The 25503-nt window shown below is 40.6% G+C and overlaps 1 protein-coding gene across 1 annotated transcript; it reads left to right on the forward strand.

Annotated features, from left to right (window-relative positions):
* The first annotated feature begins 636 nt into the window (after window positions 1-636).
* On the forward strand, window positions 637-23728 carry rrn3 (RRN3 homolog, RNA polymerase I transcription factor). Its single transcript, XM_026187681.1, has 17 exons — window positions 637-951; window positions 1176-1232; window positions 1306-1395; window positions 3291-3420; window positions 4307-4366; window positions 4509-4572; window positions 7176-7245; window positions 7764-7862; window positions 9338-9433; window positions 10839-10962; window positions 11210-11340; window positions 15724-15854; window positions 15954-16141; window positions 17266-17374; window positions 17680-17832; window positions 19870-19954; window positions 23084-23728. Exons 1-17 carry the CDS (start codon window positions 856-858, stop codon window positions 23231-23233), a joined length of 1833 nt encoding a protein of 610 aa, XP_026043466.1. The 5' UTR covers window positions 637-855; the 3' UTR covers window positions 23234-23728.
* Window positions 23729-25503: the final 1775 nt, after the last annotated feature.

Here is a 25503-nt window from a genome sequence, read left to right on the forward strand (position 1 = left end):
TTTATTTTTTGTTCTAGTTCTATTTTTCTTTTCTTATTTGAACAGTAAGATATTATTTAAAGTGTTAGAAAAAATACTGTTGTATCCCGAATTCAAACTGGGAGCTGTTTCTAAAAAGAGGGACCTGGAAGCTGAAGGCTCTGCCTCCCATTATATTTTTAAATATCCCAGGAATCACAAGTAAGCCTGCAGTGTGAGAGCGAGTGCTCCATTGGGGTGATATAGAGTAGTATGAGGTCTTTAATATTCATACTGATATGTGCTTCTTTGACAGTGGTGCATATAATTTGTTGGATACATGAATTTTATCCAATGATAATAATTTGGCTGACTTGATAGAAATGTATGTAAATGGCTGCATGCTCTGTGATAGTGAGTTAAAAATGTGTTATCTTAGCTCTAACCTTGATTTAATCTGTTTACTCTGCGTTTCTTTCCTTTTTTGTTGGTTTATACCAGCTACATTTATTCTCTTTATTTGTTCGTTCGTTGTATTTGTTCAGCCTGTGTTATTGTTACGGTGTGAGCCTGGACTCACAGCCTTTGTTTGTTTGTACATAAGCTCAATAAAGTTACTTCACTCAGGTAGGAACCTTCCTGAGCGAAATGGATTCCTCGAACGTCCCCCTTTAATGTGACGCTGCTGCTCCGAACAACCACTTCCGTAAACACGCAGTTCTCTTCCTGTTACTTTCGCGTGGTTTTGTTTTCCGGAAGCGTGATTCCTTTGATCAAACTAGTTAACGCCACAGTATCGAGAGCTGTACGGTGCGAGAGATGTAACGAGCGAGTCTCCTTTCCAGCTCTGTCTTTCAGCTTAACAAGCAAAGACCAGCGTTAGCTGCCTGGTGGGTTATGGAAATAGACGGTCGAGACTTTCTGAAGACCCCTTCTGTGAAGACGGTCAGGTTTGGAGGTAGTGTTGCGGAGACGTTAGAGAAACACAAACACGTGAGTTGTATCTTAGGGTTGTCATTCTTGGAAAATGATAAAGAGAGATATTAGGGTTGTTGATTTTGGTGACACATCCACGAGATGGTCCACTAAGTTATTAAATTAATCTAGACCTTCCTGCTGGCTTGTCTGTGGATTCTGCTGACCTTCGTAAAGTTGTTTACAAACACCTCTACGTTTCTTACGGTTTTGGCGAACTGCTGTTTCTGCTTGTTTTTAAGGGAGACTCGAGTGATTATGAACTCCTGAAACATCAGCTGGTTGATCCTGAGATAAAGGTAAGCGTCAGTGTGAGGGCACCCTGTGGTGTGGTGGACTTTGCTTCTCAATGAACGCCCTCTCCTCCGACAGGATGCTCAGATCATCAACTGGCTGCAAGAATTTCGGTCTAGTGTGACCCACCTGACCAAGGATCATGAACAGCTCATTTATACTATACTGGTGAGTGTAAATATTAACATGATGCAAGGAGAAGAGTACTGTATTTACTCCACCGGGGGTCTGAGTTGATCTGAAACAAACATCACATCAACAAACTGTATGCTGCTGATTAGCCTGTCAGCATGGCAAGCAGACGGCTCAGCAGCAGGTGTACCGTTGCCTCAGTGTCCGCCATTGTTGTGTAGTGTTTAAATGAGCTCATTTTTGGGTGTCGCTGTAACGAACCCACGAACATTGAGGTGGTTCTCAGTTATATTGTAAAATGACCAAAACCGAGCAGAGTAGGTACGAGTGGAAAAGTGGCATAAGCTTTAATTTTTAAATGGATCAATTTTAAAGTTTCAGAGCTTTAATATGCAGCTTTAGACCTAAACAGCAGCTCTGAGTGCAGGCAGTGCACTAAATGACCAGGTTAACCAGTTTCTGCAGCATTAATCACATGTTGCATTTTACCACTATATTTATATGTTCTGTCGATTTTTACATTTATTTGATAATGTTTCTGTTGGAGCTGTGATGAATTTTCTGTTTACTGTGGGATTTTCACATGACATGTGAAATGCCCATTATAGTTTAGTTAGATACTGCCAACACCACCCCTGTCATGTGAGTGCGCAGGGCAAACCCCAAGTTAACTTACTCACACCAATCACCACAGTTACAGAACAAATGTCACCTGACACAAAAACATAGAGTCAAACACAGGATGAACTGTAGTCCTCATGTGTAGGGCCCACCTGCACACTGAGCCGTAACACCAGCCGTCCACTCCGTCAGCAACAGGCAAAAAAAGCGAGTGCAAGACGAACTGGCCTGTGTAGGACCTGCTGCCTCGCAACCCACCCAAACTGCCCCACAACTGAGAGAAAAAATGAATTTGTTTGATCTTAAACATGTAAATGTTAAAAAATGTATCCAAACAAAGTCATCAGGAATTTGGCAAATACTTTTTCACAGCACTATTATAGCCTAAAAACAGGACCAATGCTGTTGCTGGCATCTTGTGGCAGTAAATTCAAACTTTGAATGAGGCAGTCTGTCATTATAGACTCATTCAAAAAGAGGCTGGAAATGCCTTTTATTTTGTTTTCTCTAATAAATAAATGCCTATTGCAAGCCACACTCATAATACCTTGATTAGTATATTTTTATTATATTGTCATGACTGTCATCACATATTTCTTTGAAATATAAAATTTATATAACTTATAACCCAGCCCTGCTCCTTAGTGTGGGTGAGAGATCATTTGCTTTTTAAAGCAACGTCTTAAACTAGTGTGTATTAATAAAACAAAGAAATTAAATTGAGCCAAGAAAAAAGAGGGTAGATATACAAGATATGGAACATGTATGCCTTCACCAAATTTGTTACGACCTCATTCCAATATGAAATTCAATTTTCTTTATATTGCATCAAATCACAACAGCAGTTGCCTCTACAGTCAACAGGGAAAGTATTATTGTGATCAGAGCTTAGAGAGAACAACACATCCAGAACGCTGACCCGTTGTTCTTAGTTGAATCCACACCCATTTAGCCTTCTGCTCCTGTAGTAGCCAGACAATAACCCTTGATCACTGGTTCCCCCACCAGCATTCAAGTTTGAGTCAGGACCAATATTAGAGTCAAATATAAAATGAAAAAAAAATTCCCAGGAAAAGCCGTGGTTGATTTAACATGGACAAACCTTTACAAGCCTTTTGTCAGTATGATATGCTGCTGGTAATGTGTCATCTATTCTGTCATTTTGGTGCACATTTTAAACCCTTCATGTGGTGTGAATCAGCAGACGTCCAAAAAGCTGATTGTTTCAGCATATAAACACACTGTGTGTGTGTGTGTGTGTGTGTGTGTGTGTGTGTGTGTGTGTGTGTGTGTGTGTGTGTGTTTTATAGAGGCTTCCTTGGCTGGGCCGGAGCCAGGCTGTGGTGGACGAGTACCTGGCCTTTCTGGGTAACCTGGTGTCAGCACAGACTGTCTACTTGTGTGCCTGCCTTAACATGGTGGTCTCCCACTTCACCCCCAGTATGTTACTCTGATGGTATTGAATTAATCATGATTCATAAACGTGTTACAGTAGTAGGCTTGTGATGGTCGACAGGATGGAAAGGAAATACATGACTGTCAGATGTATATATATGTGATAAATAGTCACAAATTCTGTTAGATGTGGAGAACAAACAAAAGTCAAGAATATTTTCAGGTAGTGCTGTGCTTCTGGTGACTCGGCTCCATGTTTGCACATTTCTATGTAGTCGATGATAGACCTTTCCCAGCTTCAGTCTGAAAAAGAACACCGGTCACATATAATTGTGTTATCCTTTTAAATTAACACCAAACATTGCAAGTTTATGAGGAGCAGGACTGATAACTTTCACTGCTTAGCTCCTAAATTAATGTTAGTGTTATATTTTTAGCGATCGCCACTAACTTAATGGTAACTGAAGAGATGACTTAAAGGGTTAAATGATTAATGCTAATGTGTGTGCCGGCCAGGTTAACTTTTATGATAACTGTTTAATACTTCATCCATCCATCCATCTTCATCCGCTTTATCCGAGGCCGGGTCGCGGGGGCAGCAGCCTAAGCATGGCCCATGTACCTGAAACATAAGAACATATTTAATACTTCAGTGTTGTGGAAATGGGAACTTTACTAACCCTTGAAATTCTGCATGTCAACTCCTCCTCCGTGTTCAGGTGTAATGAGGGGAGGGGTTGTGTGCAGACGGGCAGCTGTGTGACAGCTGGATGAGGCAAAGGCAGTGTCTGTACTGTAACCAATGAGTATCTGATCTGATAGTCACTTTTAGGATCTGATAGTCAGTTTTTGACAACCCTGTACAGTATTGTTGTCTTTCTTGTTGTCATCTCTGTTGCATGATGGAGAAACAACTTGTGTGTTTTTTCAGAGAGAGTGACCATCTGTGAAGGAGGAGTGGATATCTCCGATTCAGATGATGAAGATGAGAGTAAGTTTTTTCTCTTCTCCTATGAAGTGGTGGTTTCAGACATCTTAACCTTGCAGTGGTTCACAAAGAAGCGAGATGCAGGTGTGCTTTGTAAAGCATCGTTATGTTCACTAAGAGCTTGTATGGCTTTTTTTTTTTTAAGATCTACCCAGAAACTTCGATCACTGTCACCAGGCGCTGCAGCTCATCATCAGATACGTGCCCTCGTAAGTCTGTGTCACCTGTTATTCTGCTGGCTGCTGTTTTTGGCCTTTAAACTCTGAATTTGTACACTTGAGCTTTGATTCATCACTGGACTTCTCTGTGGAGGACCCCGAGTGACAAAATAAATTATTTAAAGGCACCATTAAATAATTCATTAACATTGGAATTAATTAAATAAATATTTAATTACTTAATTAAATGCACATTGATTTCATTTAGAAGCATTTAATAAATTATTTATTTATTTCAAATTGTACTTAATTATTCCATCCATCCATCCATTCGCTTCCGCTTATCCTTTTCAGGGTCGCGGTGGGGCGCTGGAGCCTATCCCAGCCTATCCTATCAATAATTAAGCCTATCCCAGCTTAATTATTGACACATTTAATTCATTATTTAATAACATTAAGCATACTTGTTTCAGTCGCCCATTCTGAATCATAACTAACATTAAAAACATGTTTAAGGAGAAGAGAGCAAATAAATAATCAGTGATCAGTAATCTTTATAGAAAGAGACATCACTGGTTTCTGTCATGTAGTAACTGTTAGGTTTATGTGTACAAAGCTTGTTAGAAACACATACAGACTTCACGATGTTTGACTAATATTTTCATTGTGAATATTAAGCATGAGGCTAAACGGGCAGTCCACCTGCCGCCATCACGGAGTGAGGTCAGCATATCCAGGATATCTTTCCGTTATCTGGAATCACTGACCCTAACACTGGGAACTGGATAAACAGTCACACAAAGCTGGTTCTCAGCTCTCTAAGTTAACTCAGCTTCACGGGCACATGAAAGTGTCGGCAGCATCAAACGAATCTAACGGTCATCTACGAATCGAATTCCATGGCAATCGACAATGCCACGCACTGTCTGCGCAGTGATTTTAGTACAGCATTTAAAACATGTTCCCCACATCATTCTTCAAACACTTCAAACATGCTGTAAATAAAAGACTGAGTGAAAACGTGGCGCTTCCAGCTGATTTATAATCGCAATGATCAAACCTGCTGTTTGAGTTTGTGTTGTCTCAGCTGCACACTCGCTGCTGTTTAAAGGTTAAGAGCAAAGATTTCATATAAAACACAGACTCGGTCTACGTACACATTTGACATGAGGTCAGTAATTAGAGTGTCTGTGTCCTGTTCTAAGATCATATATGTAAAATTGTTCTTGGCCAACATGAGACAGTTAAATATAGTTGTGTCTGTGACTTTATATTACTGATAGCCATCAGGGAAACACAAAGACTGGAGGCAGACGGGCTGTTTTCATCATCAACACATTTCCATGTGTTTCACAGTTTTACAGCAGGACCCTGCTGTACATTAAACAGCTGGCACTTTTGTAACTTACTGGCGATATGAGTGTTTACGTTTTTCATTACAAAAAAGTTGTCGGACTTTTTAACTAAAGTTAACTTGGAACACCGGGGCTGTGAGCTCGGTACACTCTGTTCACAGTACACTCTGCTAACAGTCAGCTGGAACGTTGCCGGAAACATCATGTTCTATGTTGACAACCTGACCAGAGATGTGAAGATTACGCCACTACATTTTGAAATGCATTCTGGGATACCTGCTTCCCCACACTACCACCAGTTCATAGTGATTGATTATCTAGGATCGACCTGTCTTGATTAACTTTGCACAGTAACCAATCAGATGTTAGACAAGCTGCAGCGGCAGCATTAACCCCGCCCCCGGGTTTGCTGGGTGAGGCTGACAGATAACATTGATTCAAGAACACAGCCGCAGGGCCAGGAGTGCCAAAAAAATCATTAAATAATTAATTACATTTGTCATTAATGAAATAATTAAATGTGTCATGAATTAAATACAATTTGGAATAAATAAATAAATAAACACATAATTTATTAAATGTTTTAAATGAAATGAATGGGCATTTATTGAATTATTTAAACATTTATTTAATTAATTCCAATTTTAATGAATTAATGAAAGATTTAATTAATTATTTAATGGTGTATTTAATCAATTCCTTTTGGCACTCCTGGTCCTCCATATTCTTTCAACCTCTTTGTGTGTAAAGGTTGTAATGTCTCTAGTGCTGTAACTTCACAAAACCTCACAAAACCACGGGGTTGGTGGTACTGACCTTTAATAAACTGCAGTATTGTCCACATGTTCACATGCTAGGTATGTTTTTGGTAGTCATAACATGAGCAAGTATGATATAGATATCCAGCTAGCTTTAAATCTGGCAAAATCCCATTTCCAAATCTGCCCACGGATTTGATTTAACTAGCTTATCTTTTCCCTTTAAGGTGGTATTCTTATCTTGTAATTGCTGCAAGTGTATTTCTTCCCTTTTGTCTCAGCAGGCTTTATTATAGTATAACTTGCTTTCTTCTTATTATTTGACATTAATTTACCTACTAATACAAACAAGTAGCCACTAGCTTGTTACTGTAAAAAAAGTTATCTTGTAACTAATGTTGTTGCATAAATGGATACTTTGTATACACTTTGTTTTATTTGATGTCAGTCAGCCTGCATTGTGGTTTCACTGTGATTTTCACCCCTCGTGTTACATTTTTTAAATGTTTTTGTAATGTAAAGATTTTTCCTCTTCTTTTAGCACAAGTCGCTTTCTGATGCCCATTTTGCAAGAAAACTTTCCCTTCATACAGAAATCCTCAAGAACACTGGTAAGATACAGGCAAGACCCTGACGTCCCCATATTATTAATAGGCTGTGGTCTATAATTTAAAGAGTCCACTCTGTCTTCTTTGTAGATCATTGTTAAAACTTCTTCCTTCCAGGAGGTGCTATTTCCCTTTTCATTTCACCTAATTAAATGTCCTTACATAATTTCATCTTTTTTGTTTCATTATTATTTTGTTTTAGAACTCTTGCTAATAACCTCTAAAGTTGTATTTATTGTAGTTCATAACAGACTGGGATCTCTAGTCTTAATAACAGCTCTTTCAGCTTAATGTGTTTTTATTGATCCTTTGAGACGTCATTTTGTACCTCTGAATATTTTTGTGTGTGTTTGTTTGTTTAATTTGGGTCCTATCAAAGGCTTTTTAATGTAACTTTTTGTAGATTAGACATTGAGGAGATTAAAAAGACTGTACAAAATGGGACGTCATCAGTTTTATCAAAAAAGCTTTTGATTCTTTTTCAAAGTGTACGTCTCTGTTAACTGATGGATGCTTTACAGGAGTGTTACGTCCATAACCTCCTGAGGATAACAGTGTACGTCCCCTCCATTCGACGAGACCTACTTGAGCTGATCATTGGAAAACTGCTGAAGCTGGATGTGAGTGGTGCACCTCCAAATTCTGCTATTTGTAGTTTAATTTGAACGTAACAGTAGTAACTCAACATGAGTTGTGTGGTAGGTGCTCAGGTAGGTTTATTAAGTTTTGGATAGTGATACAGTTTGTCTGATTTTGTCTCTGGTTATCGCTGTAGTGCAGAGCTTTCATTCAAGAGGTTTAACAAAAGAAGCTGCATCCATACAGGGAGTGATTCAGTCATCACGCATCATTTTGAGGCTCCAGTTTCATAGATAATCCTTTAATGGCTGTATCTCACTCAGCACTGTCCTGCACTCTTATTGGTAGTTGCTTCAGCGCGTGGAAGTTCAGAGAAGTTTCTGGTCCTGCCCTCTTTACTTCTCCAGCTCAAAGATAAGAGACAGCGCTCATATCCCACTGATTTGGTGCCTGTCCATTGGGTTTCACCACAGTGGAGTCTGGACTGTTTTCTCTGCTTATGTGCCAAATAACCATTTCATGTCTTTTTCGAGTCTCGGGTGCTGTTTGGCAGTGTGACTGAGACCTGCAGTTTATGTCCATAGAAATCACCAGCATGAGCATGCACTTAGTAACAAGCCAACCTAGGTCACAAGTCAATAATTGTGTTATTAACATCAGATCTACCGCCGAGTCCTGTTGAACTTGTTAGCCCGTGGAATGTGGAGGTAGCTGACAGGCCAAGTCTCTGGGAAAGGCTGAAGCAAAAATGTGGGTATGGGAGTAATTCACTGAGAGCCTGGAGCAATAATTTTGGTCTTCCTTGAGACGTTTCTGTCACCTAACTTCCTGCTCACCGCATCACTGGTTACCTTTTGAATTCAGAGTCCATTTCAAGATTGTGGTTCTGACTTTTAGAGCTCTTCATGGAGAAGCATCAGCTTACATCAGTGAACTTTCATAGCTATGCATCTCCAGCAGGTTCCTGAGGCCTTGTGATCAGGGCCTACTTATTGTACCTAAACTAAAAGAGACAGAGCTTTTGCAACAGTAGCCCCCAGACTCTGAAACTCTCTCTCCCTGAATTTGATATATGTGTACTCTGTGATTCCACCGAGTCACAAGTGGACTTGATTAATGTGGAATCACCGACAGTACCTCCGGATCAACACTTGCCAGGATACTGGAGAGGAAAGTATCAGTTAGTCGAATCTTGGATCTAGGAGGAACAATGCGGTTATGGAGCACATGGGACTTTAGAGAGACAAAATTACACAAAAGTATCATCTTTCAAAAACTTATGGACCTTGTTGTATAGTCTCTTAGAGGCCTGTCAATACCAAAATATGTAGAAACGTATGCATGCAAATAAATTAGTCATATCTGACTTATCTGTTGCAGAAGGACATGTTCAGACATAAAATTGATCAATTCATTTTTTTCTGAACAAGTAGCATCAGTTCACACATCATCTGCTGCTTTCTTCTGGAAACTGGTGAGATATGTCAAAGGTGCACATGTGTGCGGTACATTTTAGGTGAACGCATCCCGCACACATATTGAGGAGGCTGAAGAAAACCGAGTGCAGACCCAGAAAGCAGAGGAGCAGACTGAGGAGTGTCTTTTTGACATGGTAAGAGCCAGCAGGGTTTGATGATAGTAATGTTTTTCCACAGATAAAATAAAAATGACTTATTCCAAAGCATATGAATAATTGTCATGACAGTGAATAAATTAAATAACTTAAGAAGTCAACGTTTTCGGCCAGCATGTATGAGAGCTCAAATGAAACTAGTTGGGTTAGGTTATTGGACATTTTTGGCACATGTGAAATCTGATGTGCAGGAGGTGACATGTTGTTGATTGTTGTGCTGTTAAATCAGCGACAGTTTTTTAAAACCAAGTTTTCAGGCTTTAAGGGAAAAAACACCAATATAGAAAATGTCAATAAATGTACTTTCTGCGTAAAACATAACGACTCTGCACAAAAAGTCAGGCTGCTGTTCTTTTAAAAGGTTGAGTCTGGGTGTACTAGTGGTGCAAGTGTCAGGCTGTAGTGGGTGAGTGGGTGTAGGGTTAGGTCAGTGCAGTGGTTTAGTGTGCAGGTGATCTTGTTTAAAAAGTTCAGGGCAGTTGAGGAAAGATGACGAAGGGAAGATCTCTGTTCCTGCAGTAACTCATAAAGCCAAATATGCAGATGATGGAGATGGCTAAACTTCACTGCAGTGGACCGGAGATGATACGCTGCTTTCCAGTGGCCCATAGGCTGTCCACAAGGTGCACAAAGTCTCGTTTGAAGTTCACAGGCTGACAGAAGTCATTAGTATGGACAACGATTGCAAAGGCCTTGTGGTTTTCAACAGCTGCAGATTAGTTGGAGCAATATCTGTCACACAGACACCAGCAGAGCACAAGGTACGGCCACACGTCAGACCATAGAAGTACCAATACCAACCACCATGACTTAATGCAGTCTTGGGAGCCAATGAGGTTCAGCCAGGTGGCAGCAGTAAGGCTGAGTCAGTGGTGTCTGTGAGGCAGAAACCAAGATGGTGTCAGAACCTTCATACTGCTCTGGAGCAGATGATTGTTCCACACCTTGGCTGGTCTTTCAGGTGACCCCGAACTGGAGAGCGTGGTATGATCTACATTTTCCATTTAATAACATTTCTTGATCTAACATTCCTGGTGTTTCATGAGCACAGAGAGGTGTGTCACACTTCCTTTGCTCACATACTGTCCTCCTTTATACGTTAAAGACCCAGTAATTCATTCAGTCTTTAAGTCTGTGGTTGAACCCAACACCTCGCCACTGAAACTGCATGTGTAAGGCACCACATGAAGTCATCTGAACATGAGACCTGGGTGTGTTGGACTATAACTGAAACATCTAAGTGGACAGCCTGAATAAAACTATTCCTAGACATAAAATCTAAATAAGGAAACATGGGCAGCGTCCTGGACCCAAATTTGAATTTGTTCTCTTTATTCTTTCTTTTAATCCTGATAACCTCTGTGTGTATCCGGGTTTCTGTTAGGATGAAGACGTGTCAGCAGATGAGCCCACCAGGACGACTGTGATGGCCCATCCAGTGGCAGAAAGACTAGATACTCTCATGGCCGTGCTTATGGCTTACATCAAGGATGTCTGCTACGTTGATGGTAATGCACTACTTTAAGTAATTGAATTGAAGCTCAAAGCCTGATTCAATCACATCTTTATTGATTGATTTTAGTCCAAATACTAACCATTGTTTAACCCTGACTTCTTAAGATTAGACCATCTTTTCCAGGCCCGACTGATACTGAATCCTTCAGTTTCTAAACTTTTGTAATGTAGGAAGATGGAGAATATTTATACTAAGCTGTACGTTAATATTTTTATGTATTGTATTGTCTCGTGTTTCAGGGTCTTTTCATGCGGAAAGGACAAAGGAGCTGTACAGAGATTTGTTGACTGTATTTGACAAGCTCATTCTGCCAACACATGCTTCTTGTCATGTGCAGTACACTCTCTTTTACCTCTGCAGCTTCAAACCGGTCAGTACTCCCCACATATACTGGGACCAGTTAACTTTGGTTTTTGCATTTTACTGGCAGTCTGGGTTTCAGCGACGAGATGTACAGGCACAGGAAAGTTTCCAAACTCTTACATCTTAGATAAAGATAAAATAGATAATTTGAGAATGATTTTAAATTCAATTCTGGAGAAGAGAAGCCATATATGAGAAAAATAATAATAATAATAATATTAATTGTGTCAGTCCTCTTACTGTAGCATTCTGGATCAACTCAAGGCTTTTAAAGGAGCATTTGGAGCAGCCTGGTAATTAGAAATTGTAATATTCCAGCCTAGAAGTAGGATAGCTTTATCTGATGTAAACACCACTTTCTGCATCTGTAAGGGCTGCTTTACCTCACAAATGGCACAGTATGACAAAGTACAGCTGGTGTGGGTGCCTGTGGAATCAGGAGACAGACACTATCTCTACTTTCAAGATCAGGCTTCAAACTTTCCTTTTTGCTAAAGCATATAGTTAGGGCTGGACCAGGTGACCCTGGATCCTCCCTTAGTTATGCTGCAATAGACGTAGGCTGCCGGGGATTCCCATGATGCACTGGGTGTTTCTTTGTCACCTTTCTCACTGGGAGGTAGAGCTGGGCGATATGAGATTTTTTCATATCACGATATGTTTTTTTCATTTCAGGCGATAACGATATCTATCACGATATAAGCCAAATAACTATATTTGTAAGATTTAAATGTGCTGTTGCTCACAAGTAAAATGTGAAATAATCAGCAGCTTGTTTTTATTTAAATATTTATTTCCCATAATAAGTTCAACAGGGTAGATGTACTTAAGGAACATGAGACTTTTTCAGATAAATAAAGGCAAATATTGCAAACTACACAAAAGGCAGCCGCTAAAGCGTTTAAGTTTCAAAATAGAACAAACGAAACAGACTAAATTGTCAATTCCACTTAGAAACAAAATATTAATTCTAAAAATAAATCTTAGTTTGTTTTACAGAAGAACAGACAAAACGGACTAACTTTTGTCAATATCAAATAAACTGAGAACTAAAAGGAAATTCTCAATCTCTCCTTGTTGTATAGCTGAGCTTTTCAAACAGTTTTAACAGTTACTTTAGTCTGACAAAAGCCGAATGACGAATCAGCGCTTCCAGTCAGAGACTGAGCTGCACCGCTTTATTGTATTTCCAGACTTGCTTTCCGCACATTTACAGTGCAGCTACTCTGTTTTTGTCAGACTTATAGCCGAAATACCTTCACACTACGGGACTTCTTTGGCTCTTCTGTTCAACAATCTCTCCGGCGTTGGAACCATCATCTGTTTTCTCTTCGGTCACGCTCTCGTTGATTTTTCTCTAGTCAGCGCACTCACTTCCTCCATTACCGCTGGCTGCTTCCCAAACAAATACACATGTGCGGCTTGGCACTTGCGCTGTACGTAACAAGTCACGTGACGTGACGCTGTGGCTGTGATTGGTTCGGCTCTGTGCTGCTTAATTTGGATTGGCTGTTCTTTTTTTTCTTTTTTTTAAGAGGACAAGAGCGGTGAGGCCTATCGCGATAGTTTAATTTTTCTATCGAGAAAAAGTTATTTCGCGATACATATCGTTATCGTTCTATCGCCCAGCTCTACTGGGAGGGTTTAAAAAAATTGATTTTCCGTTTCAAATCGAGTTTAGCTTGAATAAAGCCACATCGATTCATTCAATCCTAAATCCATTTTTAAATATAAATGTATTTTGCCAGAAACTCGGGTTAAAGCTCACGAAACTATTTCACCGCCACCAAACAGCTAAAGCAGTAAATGAGAGCAGGAAGACGGATTGTGCACAAAGATGTAAACACGGAGCGTGGATGGAGCCCCGACAGCACGTGTGCAGACACGTCGCTGCTGAACGCCGACACCTCACAGACTCTGATGCTGCAGGTTTCATCACTCGGACCAAAATTCACTGAACCAGCAGCAAAAGAAGATCAAACTACATGTTTGATCAACATCGTCATTAATTCACTCGGACTTTGGCTGTTTAGCTTCCGCCACAATAAGATCTCACTTCCTGCGCAGCTCTGTCTCTCTGTGTACTTCAGGAACAGCTTCCAGTCTCTGTTTTCTGCATTATTTGTACTAGAGATGGCACGATACCACTTTTTTATGTCCGATACCGATACCGATATCATAAATTTGGATATCTGCCGATACCGATATGAATCCGATATAGTGTTTTTTAATCAACAAAACAGTTTTTTTAAATATCTTGCTGCATTTTGTATAAGTTCATACTCAAGTTTAAAACAACAACTACACTAAAGCTATTCTGTTATACCTATATGCAAAAAAAAAATATTTATAGTTCAGCAATACTGATCAATCTAATAAACTTAGACCTACACCATCCTCCCTATTCTGGTATTTTAAAGAGTACTTAGCGTAAATATTAAGCAACCTAACTAATAGGGTTCCAACTCCCAGCAACAACAAAAATAAATAAATAAAAAATAGGGAACCACCTCTCACGCTCCACCTCATGATGCTTAATCAACGTAATCAACCTTAATTTGATGCAGTGTGAAAAAAAAGCACAGAAATCAATTATTTTTCAAGAAATATTAAATAGATTCAACATCTTTCTTCAACAAAATTGCAGACTGCACAGATGGTACCTTCCCAAAGGAAAATGTACTATAGCTTACTAGGGTATATATATTAGACTTAATAGTCACTATATACAGTAATTGACTTCTATTCATTTTACATCAAATTAAAACTTTGGGTGTCAGATAATTATTTATTAAAAGCTCGACATTTTAAATGAGAATAAAGAAAAGTGTGTCTTTGTGCCCCCTTTTCCCTGTTCATGCCCTATCGGCCCCCCTGGCTAAACTTTGCTAGATCCGCCCCTGCACAGTTACCAGCCGTCAGCTTTGTAGAAAAAGATCCTCGAGTAGAAAGTAATAATAAATAAATTCTAACAACAGCTGATCAAGCTTAAACGTGCTGCTGTTGTTCAGCCGCTGGTTTCCTCTTTCTGGTGCAAAGTGGACCAAAAACAAACAAGAGAGACGGACTCGAGACAGAAAAGGGTTAGCGCAGGAATGCTTTACAAACATTCAGAGATGGACTTACACACTTGCTTTACTTCTCTCGGGGATAACTTTGTCGGAGATGAAATGCCGGGTTGCTAGCGAAGCTCCACATGCTATCCAGACCACCGACAGGTCCCGCATGCCACAGCCGCTCTATCACGTGATGCATACTGCTCCGACGTGCTAACGTTCTGAGGTGAGTTACGGGGTGTTGCAAGTTTTGTGAGGTGCTTTCGTGATATTTAATGGATCGGATTACATTTTTTATTTTTCTCCGATATCCGATCCAGTAATTTAGGTCAGTATCGGACCGATACCGATACGTAATATCGGATCGGTCCATCTCTAGTTTGTACAGCAAAACTTCAAAAACGACTCTGGACGAGAAAGCCTCATTTCTGCTGTCAATACTGAAGAAATGTCAACTTTTACAAAACTCTCAGCTGTGTCTCTAATCAAACCTCTGTGACTTCAGCAGCATCAGGTCATGTTCAGATGCTGATTCGTGGTTTTCTTCAGTTTTTGTTCTACTGCAGAATATTTTTAAGGCTGCTGTAAAAAGTCGGGCCAGGAAAATCTGCTTCATGTTTTTCTGTTTTATGCTCACTTACTTTGACACAAAGGCCTCTGCTGTGATGAGGTCTCACAAGTGCCAACTTTGTTTTTATACATAGATATAAAAATATGTATCTGATATGGATAATGATCAGAATTATAATATTTCTCTCTGAGTCCAAATGGAATCGAATTGAATCAATTATAGAAATGAGTGATGATACGCAGCCCTAATAGAGAGTGAAGAAGAAACGCTCAGTACATCATAGGAAGGCCCCAGCAGCCTATCGCAGCAGGGATGGTCACCTGATCCAACCCTGACTATAGTCAGGAAAACGCCCCACAACATGACACACCATTAGCCTGACTGATACAGGATGGATCCATCAGACCAGACTACAGTTTGCTTCTATCGTCCAGTCTTGGTGAGACTGGATCTGACAGGAGTGCCGCCCAGTGTGTCTCCTACTGCTGTTGTAGAGCTCTTCCATAGATTCAGGCTTTCAGAGTGCCCTGTCTCTTATATCTCAGCTGCCACTGACATTGCTACGCATATTATATTTACTCATGTTCATGGGTAGACTGGCTTTTTCTAAATCATCCTTGTCCTCAACATTCAGAATATATGATTTATAATGCATGTATTTATTTAGCTGGTTTATTCGTACTGACGTTTATCATTCATTACTTTGAGACTAAGAGCTTCTGGAGTTGTGTATATTATGTGTTTCCTGTGATATATGTCACAGGCCCTGGCAGAGGCCTTCTTGGATCACCTGTGGAAGATCCTGCAGAACCCGTCTCTGCCTGCTGTCCTTCGCCAGGCTGCTGCTGGATACCTGGGAAGTTTCCTGGCCCGAGCCAAGTTCATCCCATTGAGGTGAGTTTATGCGACACCTGCTTAAGACAGCACAAATGCAGCAGGTGCAGGTTTTTAACGGGTTCTTCTCTCATTCTGTGTCAATGATGATTCCTATAGCACTGTGCGGGCCTGTCTTGATTTACTGAGCTCCTGGATCCATCAGTACATCTACAGCCAGGACAGCTGTGGGAAACAAGTCTGCTGTGACGTCAGCTTGCACGGGCCCTTCTACACTTCCTGCCAGGCTGTCTTCTACACGATCATCTTCAGACACAGAGCATTGCTAGAGGCCAACATGAAGAAAGGTAGAATAGAAAACTTTGAGCTAATATCAGTTTATTTGTTTTAATTACAGGTAAAAAAACAACAACAATAAAATAGCATGGGAGCAAAAATTACCTCAGGCTGCTTGGTTTAATTTACTAAAATCAGTTAGATGTAAGCACAGGTTTCAGCAATGGGTCTGAATCATTACCTGATTTAACTGTCTCTAGTGTCACATTAAAGATGTCTCATTATGTATTTTAATGGCTTTCAGCAAGGCAATTATTTGAGTTCACTCTGTAGAAATCCCTTCATTTCTGGGATGGGTGCTTTCTCTCTTCCTGCGTGCCACAACAGTGATCCTTTTTAATTTTCATGAAGTAGATGGCTGTCAGATCTGTTGAGGCCACCAGATGGGGAACAAAGATTGTTTTCAAAGCACTGTGCTGACGCACCATGACACAATGGCACACAGCATGGTTTAATAATAATAATAATAATAATAATGGATTGGATTTATATAGCGCTTTTCGGGGCCCTCAAAGCGCTTTACAATGCCACTATTCATTCACACACTGGTGGAGGCAGCTACAGTTGTTGCCACAGCTGCCCCGGGGCAGACTGACAGAAGCGAGGCTGCCATATCGCGCCATCGGCCCCTCTGGCCAACACCAGTAGGCGGCAGGTGAAGTGTCTTGCCCAAGGACACAACGACCGAAACTGTCCGAGCCGGGGCTCGAACCGGCAACCTTCCGGTTACAATACGAACTGCCAACTCTTTGAGCCACGATCGCCCGTTAGGACATTTCCTGTGACTCTTCTCCCTCAGATGCCTCAGGATGTTTCTTAGAACTTGGCGTTGACTAACTTTAAGCCTCTTAACTTGAAAACTGCTTGGTCATCACCAGAAACGATACTTTATGCAAAATTCCAGTCAGTTTGAGATATCCATGATAAAGAATAGCGCACAGTGTAAGCTGTCAGAATGAGGATTTTAGGGAAAATGGCAGACATGCTGGAATTCATTTAGACTGACTAGAACACATGAGCTTGATCAACTGTTTTTAAATCAGGTATGGTTTTTGTTTTTGATGCTCTCCGGACCTTTTGGTCACACCTTGTCGAATATGTTCTGACTCCTCCTCACTGGGTGTGTGTACGTCAGGTCTGGAATACCTGCAGAGTCTGAACCTGGAGCAGGTGGTGATGTGTCAGCTGAATCCTCTCAGAGTCTGCCTACCTTCAATCACCAACATGTTTGCTGCCATCACAAGGTGCACATGCCCCCAAATACCATTGACCTTCCTGTAATCCTGAACCCTCTAGATTATTTTCCAGGAACTTTTCAAGAACTAAATGATTATTAGACATGCTAATATTGAGGGGGCCTCTGGTCGACTTCAAGTAAAAGCTCTACATTTGTTTTCTAACTGATGTAAAAACGCTAAAGTGTACAGCATTGTCAGTAGATCACAGTGCACGCCCTAGTGTGTAGACTAGAAGAAAGTCTTTGCATCAGTTATAAAATGCTGGTATTTTTCCTCCTCGTCATTCCTACCAGCAGTTGTTTTTGTTGCAGGAAGTACCAAGTGGTGTTCTGCTACACCATCATAGAGAGGAACAACCGGTGTGTGCTGCCAGTGGTCCGCAGCTCTGCAGGAGGAGACTGTGTGACCACCAACACCAACCCACTCGACAGTTTTTTCCCCTTCGACCCCTACCTGCTCAAGAGGTACACTCATTGTTTGATTTATTTCCATTTATTTTGGTTTACGTACTCAGCAGCTAGGCTTAAGCGACATTCTTCATACTCCGATTGCTCCCTTTGTTCCCCATCACCAATACTGATACCAAAGTCTCTGGAGTGGAGGGGTCGAGTTAATGTGCACCCATGAAGATGGTGCTATCCATCCTTCACTATGACACTGGTGCTGGGGAACACCCATGGGGGAGTTTATCTCCCACTTCCACCATGATGAGAAAAGAAAATTAGTACGAGAGTAAACAAACAGCTAAAATCATATTTGCTTGAAAGTACAAAACGTACACTTTTTGTACGTTTTGTACTAAATCAGCCACTTGAAGCATGTGACTTCAGCTCCAGCAGAAGCTGGAGACATGGGGAAAATGTAACTTTTCTCACATTAAAAGAAACGAACGGGAAGCTCTGCTACGTTTCCATTATTTTCCATACGTCTGTGAAGGTTCTCAGTCATCCAGGTCATCGTGGCTGGGTACTCTTCCTTTGAAAGAGCCAAGAGCCTCTTCAAAGGAAGAGTACCCAGCCACTGGTACAGATATGTGGACGACACCTGGGTCAAAATCAAGACACAAGAAGTGGAATCCTTCACTGCGCACATTAATGCTGTGGATAAAAACATCAAGTTCACCAGGGAAGACACAAAGGACGACTGTTTGCCTTTCCTGGACTGCGCCGTGCACATTGAAGAGAACGGCAAACTCAACATCGAAGTTTACCGGAAGCCCACACACACAGACCAGTACCTCCTCTTTGACTCCCATCACCCTCTGGAACACAAACTTGGAGTAATCAGGACCCTACACCACCGGGCAGAACATGTTCCCTCTAAGCCTGAAGGGAAAAAGAAGGAACACACACATGTAAAGGAAGCACTCAAACCGTGCGGCTATCCTAAATGGGCGTTCTTAAAGTCAGCAAAGAGGCACAGAAAAGAAGATCAGACACCAGCGAGGGAGGATAAGAAGGACAGACGCAGCAACATTGTCATCCCCTATGTAGCCGGTGTATCAGAGAAACTCAGGAGAGTTTTCTCCAAGCATGACATCCCAGTGCATTTCAGACCCAGCAACACGCTCAGACAGAAACTGGTTCACCTGAAAGATAAAATGCCAAAACACAGACTTAACAATGTGGTGTATGCTGTACAGTGCAGCGAGGAATGCTCAGACCTCTACATTGGAGAGACCAAACAGCCACTTCACAAGCGCATGGCACAACACAGAAGAGCCACCTCCACAGGACAAGACTCAGCAGTCCATCTGCATCTTAAGGTCAAAGGTCACTCTTTCGAGGATGCCAATGTTCACATTTTGGACAGAGAGGACAGATGGTTTGAAAGAGGAGTGAAAGAAGCATCTATGTCCACTGTGAGCGACCATCTTTGAACAGAGGCGGGGTTTACGACACCAACTCTCTGCCATCTATAATCCAGTTTTGAGATCCTTCCCAGACGCCTTAACGCCCACTCACATCCTGGGCCATCTGACCTCAGGAATTCACATGATAAGGTGGGGCCAGGTTTCACAATGAACACACCCGAAACTCTGGCTGATTGGGACCCACGCCCAGTTTCCCACCTTGGCTCAGGCGATTAGAGGATCATCAGGGGGTCCTTTTGTCCCTCTGTGGGGGGTCACTCCCACTAGGTTTATATCTGGGACTCTCCACCATTTGACCTTAGAACTGAAGAAGCTTCTCGGATGAGAGGTGAAACGTCTTCAAGTAACTTAAAGAAGTCCAGACGCTTTTCTTTGCAAGCTCCTTTGATTATTTTCCATACATTCATTGTTTAAGTGCATCTCGCACTTCTATTATTCTGTTTAGTCCTCTTTCTACTATTTCCACGATTTAGCAGTTAAACCATTTTACTTAGATTATTTTACTCTTTCCAATATGTTTATTGGAAATTTGATTCCTGATTATATGGAAAAAAACTGAAGCATGATAGTTTTCCCAGCACTTATGTCTGCACAAACAGGATTGTAAATATAAACTGTATATTTACAGGTCTGGTCAGCTCATTGAACCGTTGTACCAGGTTTGGGATGATCTATCAGACACAGAGCCATTTCCCACCAAAAGAGGGCAACAGGTAAGATGATGATTGTAACAGATTTATGAGGGGTTTTTTAAAAGTAGGGGATTTGGACAGGACAAAAAAAATAAGCAGGCCTATAACTTCTTTTTTTTTTTTTTGTTGCCTGTCCCGTTTGGCTCTTCTGCATCAGAATTGTTGTCTAAAGGTGAAGAAAGATGCCCAACGGATTTACTTTACCAAATTGACCATACCAGCCGTGCCGTAATGGTCTATTTGATTCACCTTTTATTGTTTATTTTATTTTCACTTGCTAAACATGGGACAGATTTGACTGGGGGAAAGAAAAGGGAGAAAGAAAGAGGGAAAGAAAAACAGCAGGGAAGAGGGACGGGGATAAAGGGCAAAAAACAAAAACCAACAAAACTAACAGACAAAAAATACAAATATCGATCACCTGGATCAGCTGCTGAGAAAGAAAAAAGAGAAAACAAGCAGAAGAAAAAAAAAAGAGCAACATAATAAACAACATCACGATGATATATGGGAATATAACAGTAAATACTAAATATTAAACATTATTGTGCAGCACGTAAGTTTGACAGCGCACAGTGTGCTTTGAATTTATTTATTTAAAAGGTTCCTTCATGTAATGATCTGCTAGAGCAGTGGTTCCCAAACTTTTTTTGCTGGGCCCACCTTTGTTTTACAAGAAAAATGTTCGTGCACATGCACACATCCTCCAACCACACACGCCCATATTTTGCTCCATTGTGGTTTATTTCACACCTCAAACATTTAGTAAACAATTAAGCAAATACAATAATCTGCAATAAATTACAGGTAGTAAGAAAATGAACTACTAACTCTTTTACGCTACGTCCGCACCTACACGGGTGTTTTTGAACACGCAGCTGTTTCGTCCATGTAAACGGCGTTTCGAATCACCGAAAACTGAGATTTTTAAAAACTCCTTTTTTTACGTTTCCGTGTGGACGAGGAATACAGAGTTGGTCACACAACGTCAAAGGTATGTGCCTTTTTCACGTCACGCTGTGGCCACGTTATTGTTTACATGGGATGAATTGCAGAATGACAGAGACAAAATACTGTTAATCTGACTGTCTGCAGGTTTTACGCGCAGGTACTGTCCCTCCATTTACAAAGGCAGAGGCGTCACAGTGTCATTATTTTACTGTAGTTGTTTTTTTCCTGAGTAATAATGTTCAACATTGCATCAATACATTTTTCAAAAAATGCTTCTCTGTGCAAAATAGGTTTAAAAACATAAACAGCTGTGGGATCCTGTTTGTCCGTGATTTGAACCGAGGGAACAAATCGTGTCAGGATCAGCCTGATGTTATTTGTATCCAGCTGTAACTTTTACTGTAGAAAGAGCAAACATCTCCAACATGTCAGGAGCAGTTAGTCATTACAACAAGTGTTTGTGAACTAAAAGTCAAGAATGTAGGATCCTGTTTATCTGTGATTTGAACAGCCCAGCGCTGCTCCCGACACAGGAAAAACTAATCCTGCAGGGAGACCTACCTCGGCACTTGTGCAGGTGAAGCCAAAGGGAAGATTTGCTTCACCATGTTTTCTAGTCTTTGGCTTAGAATGAAGTTGCTCTGGAAACATTTTCAGCGATGCTTCATCTCCTGCTTTGCGTTGTCCCAGAGAGGTGGCGTCTGATACTCGACCTGAGAATCCAAAAGAAAATCCAAGCATCTTACCAGTCTTCCTAACCTAAACAAGAGAAAAGGTTTTAAACAATGGTGGTGCCACAAAAGCAGAAATTTCTGATGCACGATGGAAAAGCGTCACCTGCCAGTCTGGACAGGTCCCAAATTATACTCAGCCCTATTCAGTCTCCAAGCACTGATCAGCTGCCACCTGAAACAACAGACAAAATGAACAGTTACACACCCAGGTGTGGAGGCACACATACCATGCATAAAATTATAACCTGGTTCATAAACTTTTAAAGCACCAATGAACCTAACCCCACTAACAGTGCTAATCATCACACCACTGCGCTTCCCACTGCCTAACATATAAAAGCAAAATAATGAATAGTTAACTTTTCTCTCTTTTATAGTTTAGAGATTATCAAGTTACATTTATGCTAGTATGATAAATGGACTTATGGTTCTTATATAGCGCTTTTCTTTTGTCTACTCTGCTTGAGCACTTATAGCACTTTTTACAATTTTTTCACACACATTTCACACACAAGCACTTTTTTTTTCAACATCTAAGGGCTTTTTATCTAACATTCACTCTGAGTTGAACCTATCTAGAGCAACGTGGGTTTAGTATATTGCCCAAGGATACTCGGGCATACAGACTGGAGCAACCTGCGATGGACCACCAAATCTACCACCTCAGCCACACTATATATGTCAGATCCACAAACATAAACCCACACCATCATCTTTTCTTTTGTACCATTCTCTGGTGGAACTTTTGTTCACTTGCAGGTGCAGTGAAAGTGCATGCCTCTGACTAGAGAGCACTATCTGCTTCGATCATAACACAAACTGAGATTACATCTCTATAGCCAGCAAGGTGTATTTGCACTGGCACAAGCATAAATTCTTAACAGCATAGAAAATGTAGGCATGACAAATACAGGCTTTTAATATTTGTGTGGAAAAGACCTAAAAGCTGAGAGAAGACAATAAAAAGAAACTAATAATAAATGCAGCTAAATTTGTCAAATAGCCAACATGTTAGCTGTTGGGCCTGCTGCACTGTGAAGAGTAGTACCAACAACTACTAGAAACCTGGCTGCACAGTTACAGGAGGCTGGTGTTGCTAGCAGTTGGAGGACCTGCTCAGGAGGTAGAGCAGGTCATCTACTGATCAGATGGTTGGTGGTTCGATCCCTGGCTCCCCCCAATCTGCATGCCAAATATCTTTCATATTAACCCATTGGAGTAAGAATCTGTGTGAATGGTAGTTAGGGAGCACTTAAAAGCATAGAAGAAAGTCCTTGTGTGAATGGGTGAATGTGACATGTTGTATAGAGCGCTTTGAGTACTCCAGGAGAGTAGAAAAGCACTATATAAGAACTCAATACTGTTCCCCCTCAGACTGCAACCAACTGCAAGGGGAAATATTAAAACTCATGAGAACATTAAAATGTAAATGCCTGACTGTGATTGTTCATTCTGTGTGTTTCAGGGCTCGAAGGAGGATGAGGATGACTTCCTATGTGGAGAGACGCCTCAAGCCGAGGGCATTGTGGGACTGACGCCCAACTCCTATGATTCAAATTTCCACAGTCCAAGCAGCTTAGGCTCACCACCCAACACCCTCCAGAGGCCATTTTAGTTTCATTTGTATGGCATGTACTAGTAAGGGCTGTTGACTTCTTCAAGTTGTGAAGAAAGACAGCAGATCCTGTACCATATGATGCTTTTATAAGCTCCAACCACAGTCTGAAGAACACCAGCCCAGGACAACATGGTTGTGACTGAAGCACTTTTTAGATCTGGGATAACATTATTTTATTAAAGTGACAGAATTCAGACATTGATCAGTTTTATGTTAATGTTCTTCACCACCCACAAATACTTATGGTAGTGACAGAGAGTGTGCACTAGTACTAAAATGTTCTCTCCAACCTTGTTAGTTTGTTTAGGTGTGTGTGTCTGTGTCTCCGTGCGTGCGTGCATGAGTGAGTGAATCTTTTCAATTGGGAAAATGCATGACGCTGCAAGTTAAAGCAGACTTAGTAAGAAACCATTGTGTACAGGTTATTTATGTTTAGTCATTTTCAAGTAACCAATAAATGAACTGCGACTTATGCAGCACTTTTCTACTCTATTTGAGCACTCAAAGCACTTTTGTTACTACAAGCCTTATTCACACAAACACTTTGTTATATTCCTGATCTCTTTTAACCTAAAATTCTCATACTGACAGTCCAATGCATGGATCGGGGAAATTCAGGACTCAGTATCTTGCCCAGTGAGAGTGAAGGTGGCCCCCCCACCTTCTTCAAATCCAACAAAAGTGGTATCAAAAGTTTGTGGTGGTTTGTGCCACTTTCATTTTAAAGATATTAAAGAAAATTTACAGAGGTCATCTGAGGTCAAGCAGCCCCCCCATTACCCAAATCAAACAAAATTGATGTCAAACATTTGTGCTGGTTTGTGCTGCTATCATTAGGTCTGTAATTTTTTATTATTTTTTTTATGTTTTTTGCCATTTTTTTCTGCATAAAGCTTTTAAGTAACTTTAGTTCTTTTCATAAATATAAAATAGTTATTACTTTTTAAATTTTTAACCCTTTAAACACCAGTTTGTTTGTCCGCTGCACTAGCTGGAAGACAACCTCAAATCTCGCAATTTTATATAATTGCATTGCTACTGAAATTTCTTGTATTATTAATAGTAGAGTCTGGGGCATGTAATTGATTCACATCAACATTGTTTATAATGCATTGTTATTTTTGTGCAGTGACAGAAAAACATAAAAACTCCCTCGCAGCTTGTTCGTGGCCAAAAGTGGCCACCCCTTGTTTACGTTTATAAAATGCTATAAAATTCATATGTATTAAGAAAAAGTTCCACTTTTTTTGACTTGTTTTTTTTAGATTAGCATCAGTGCTGTTCATCAAGACCAAAATTTCAATCAAAACCATAATTTTAACCCTTTAAATACCAGTTAAATCACATAATTTTAATGATTTACATAGGGATAAAAGTAGGGGTGGGTTTTTATAATCAATTTATCGATTAAAATCGATTCTGGCTTGGATAACGTAAAATCGATTCATTAAAATCCTGAATCGATTTTTTAATATTAATTTATTTTGCCCGAAATGCCAGAATCTCAGGTGAAAGATCACAAAAGTTCAACAACCACCAAACAGCTAAGACAGTAAATGAGAGCAGGTACATAGCTTCTGCACAAAGACGTAAACACACAGCGCCGACGGATCAGAATCAGTGAGATGTCGCCTTTCTCAGCTGACAGTCGGGGCTGAAAGCCGACAGCTCGCTGATTCTGATCCGCGGGTCCGCGCTGTGTGTTTATGCCCTTTTTTTAGCTCCCCAACTGGGTCTAGAGAGTATTTTAAATTCAGGGAATTTAAAATAGAAAGTAGCTCATCCACAGAAGGACTGGTAGCTCCCCTTTCGATAAGGGTTCAGATCGCGCGAACAGGTGTGAAATGTGTGTGTTTAGTTAGTTTGTTTGTTTTAATCAATTTTAAATCATGCTTTTTATTTGTTTTTGTTTCTAATGTCTCTGTAAAGCACTTTGAATCACCTTGTTGTTGAATTGTGCTATACAAATAAATTTGCCTTGCCTTGCCTTTTTGCGCTGATCATATGGCTGTTAGTTTTATCTCTCTCCAAACAATATTGACCGAACCAGCAGCAAAAGAAGATCCAAACCACGCTTCACATAAACATCGTCATGTATTCACTCTGACTTTTGCTGACTTTTCAGGATAAAAATCACACTTCATGCACAGCTCTCTCTCTCTCTCTCTCTCTCTCTTTTCTGTATTATTCGCTTGCTTGTTACGCACCAGTCTACTGTTGTTTACAGGCTGTCGGCCGACGTTTTTTTTTTTCCTTTTACTTACTTC

The sequence above is a fragment of the Astatotilapia calliptera genome, chromosome 12 (genome assembly GCF_900246225.1).
Source record: "Astatotilapia calliptera chromosome 12, fAstCal1.2, whole genome shotgun sequence".
In the NCBI taxonomy this organism is placed as follows: domain Eukaryota; kingdom Metazoa; phylum Chordata; class Actinopteri; order Cichliformes; family Cichlidae; genus Astatotilapia; species Astatotilapia calliptera.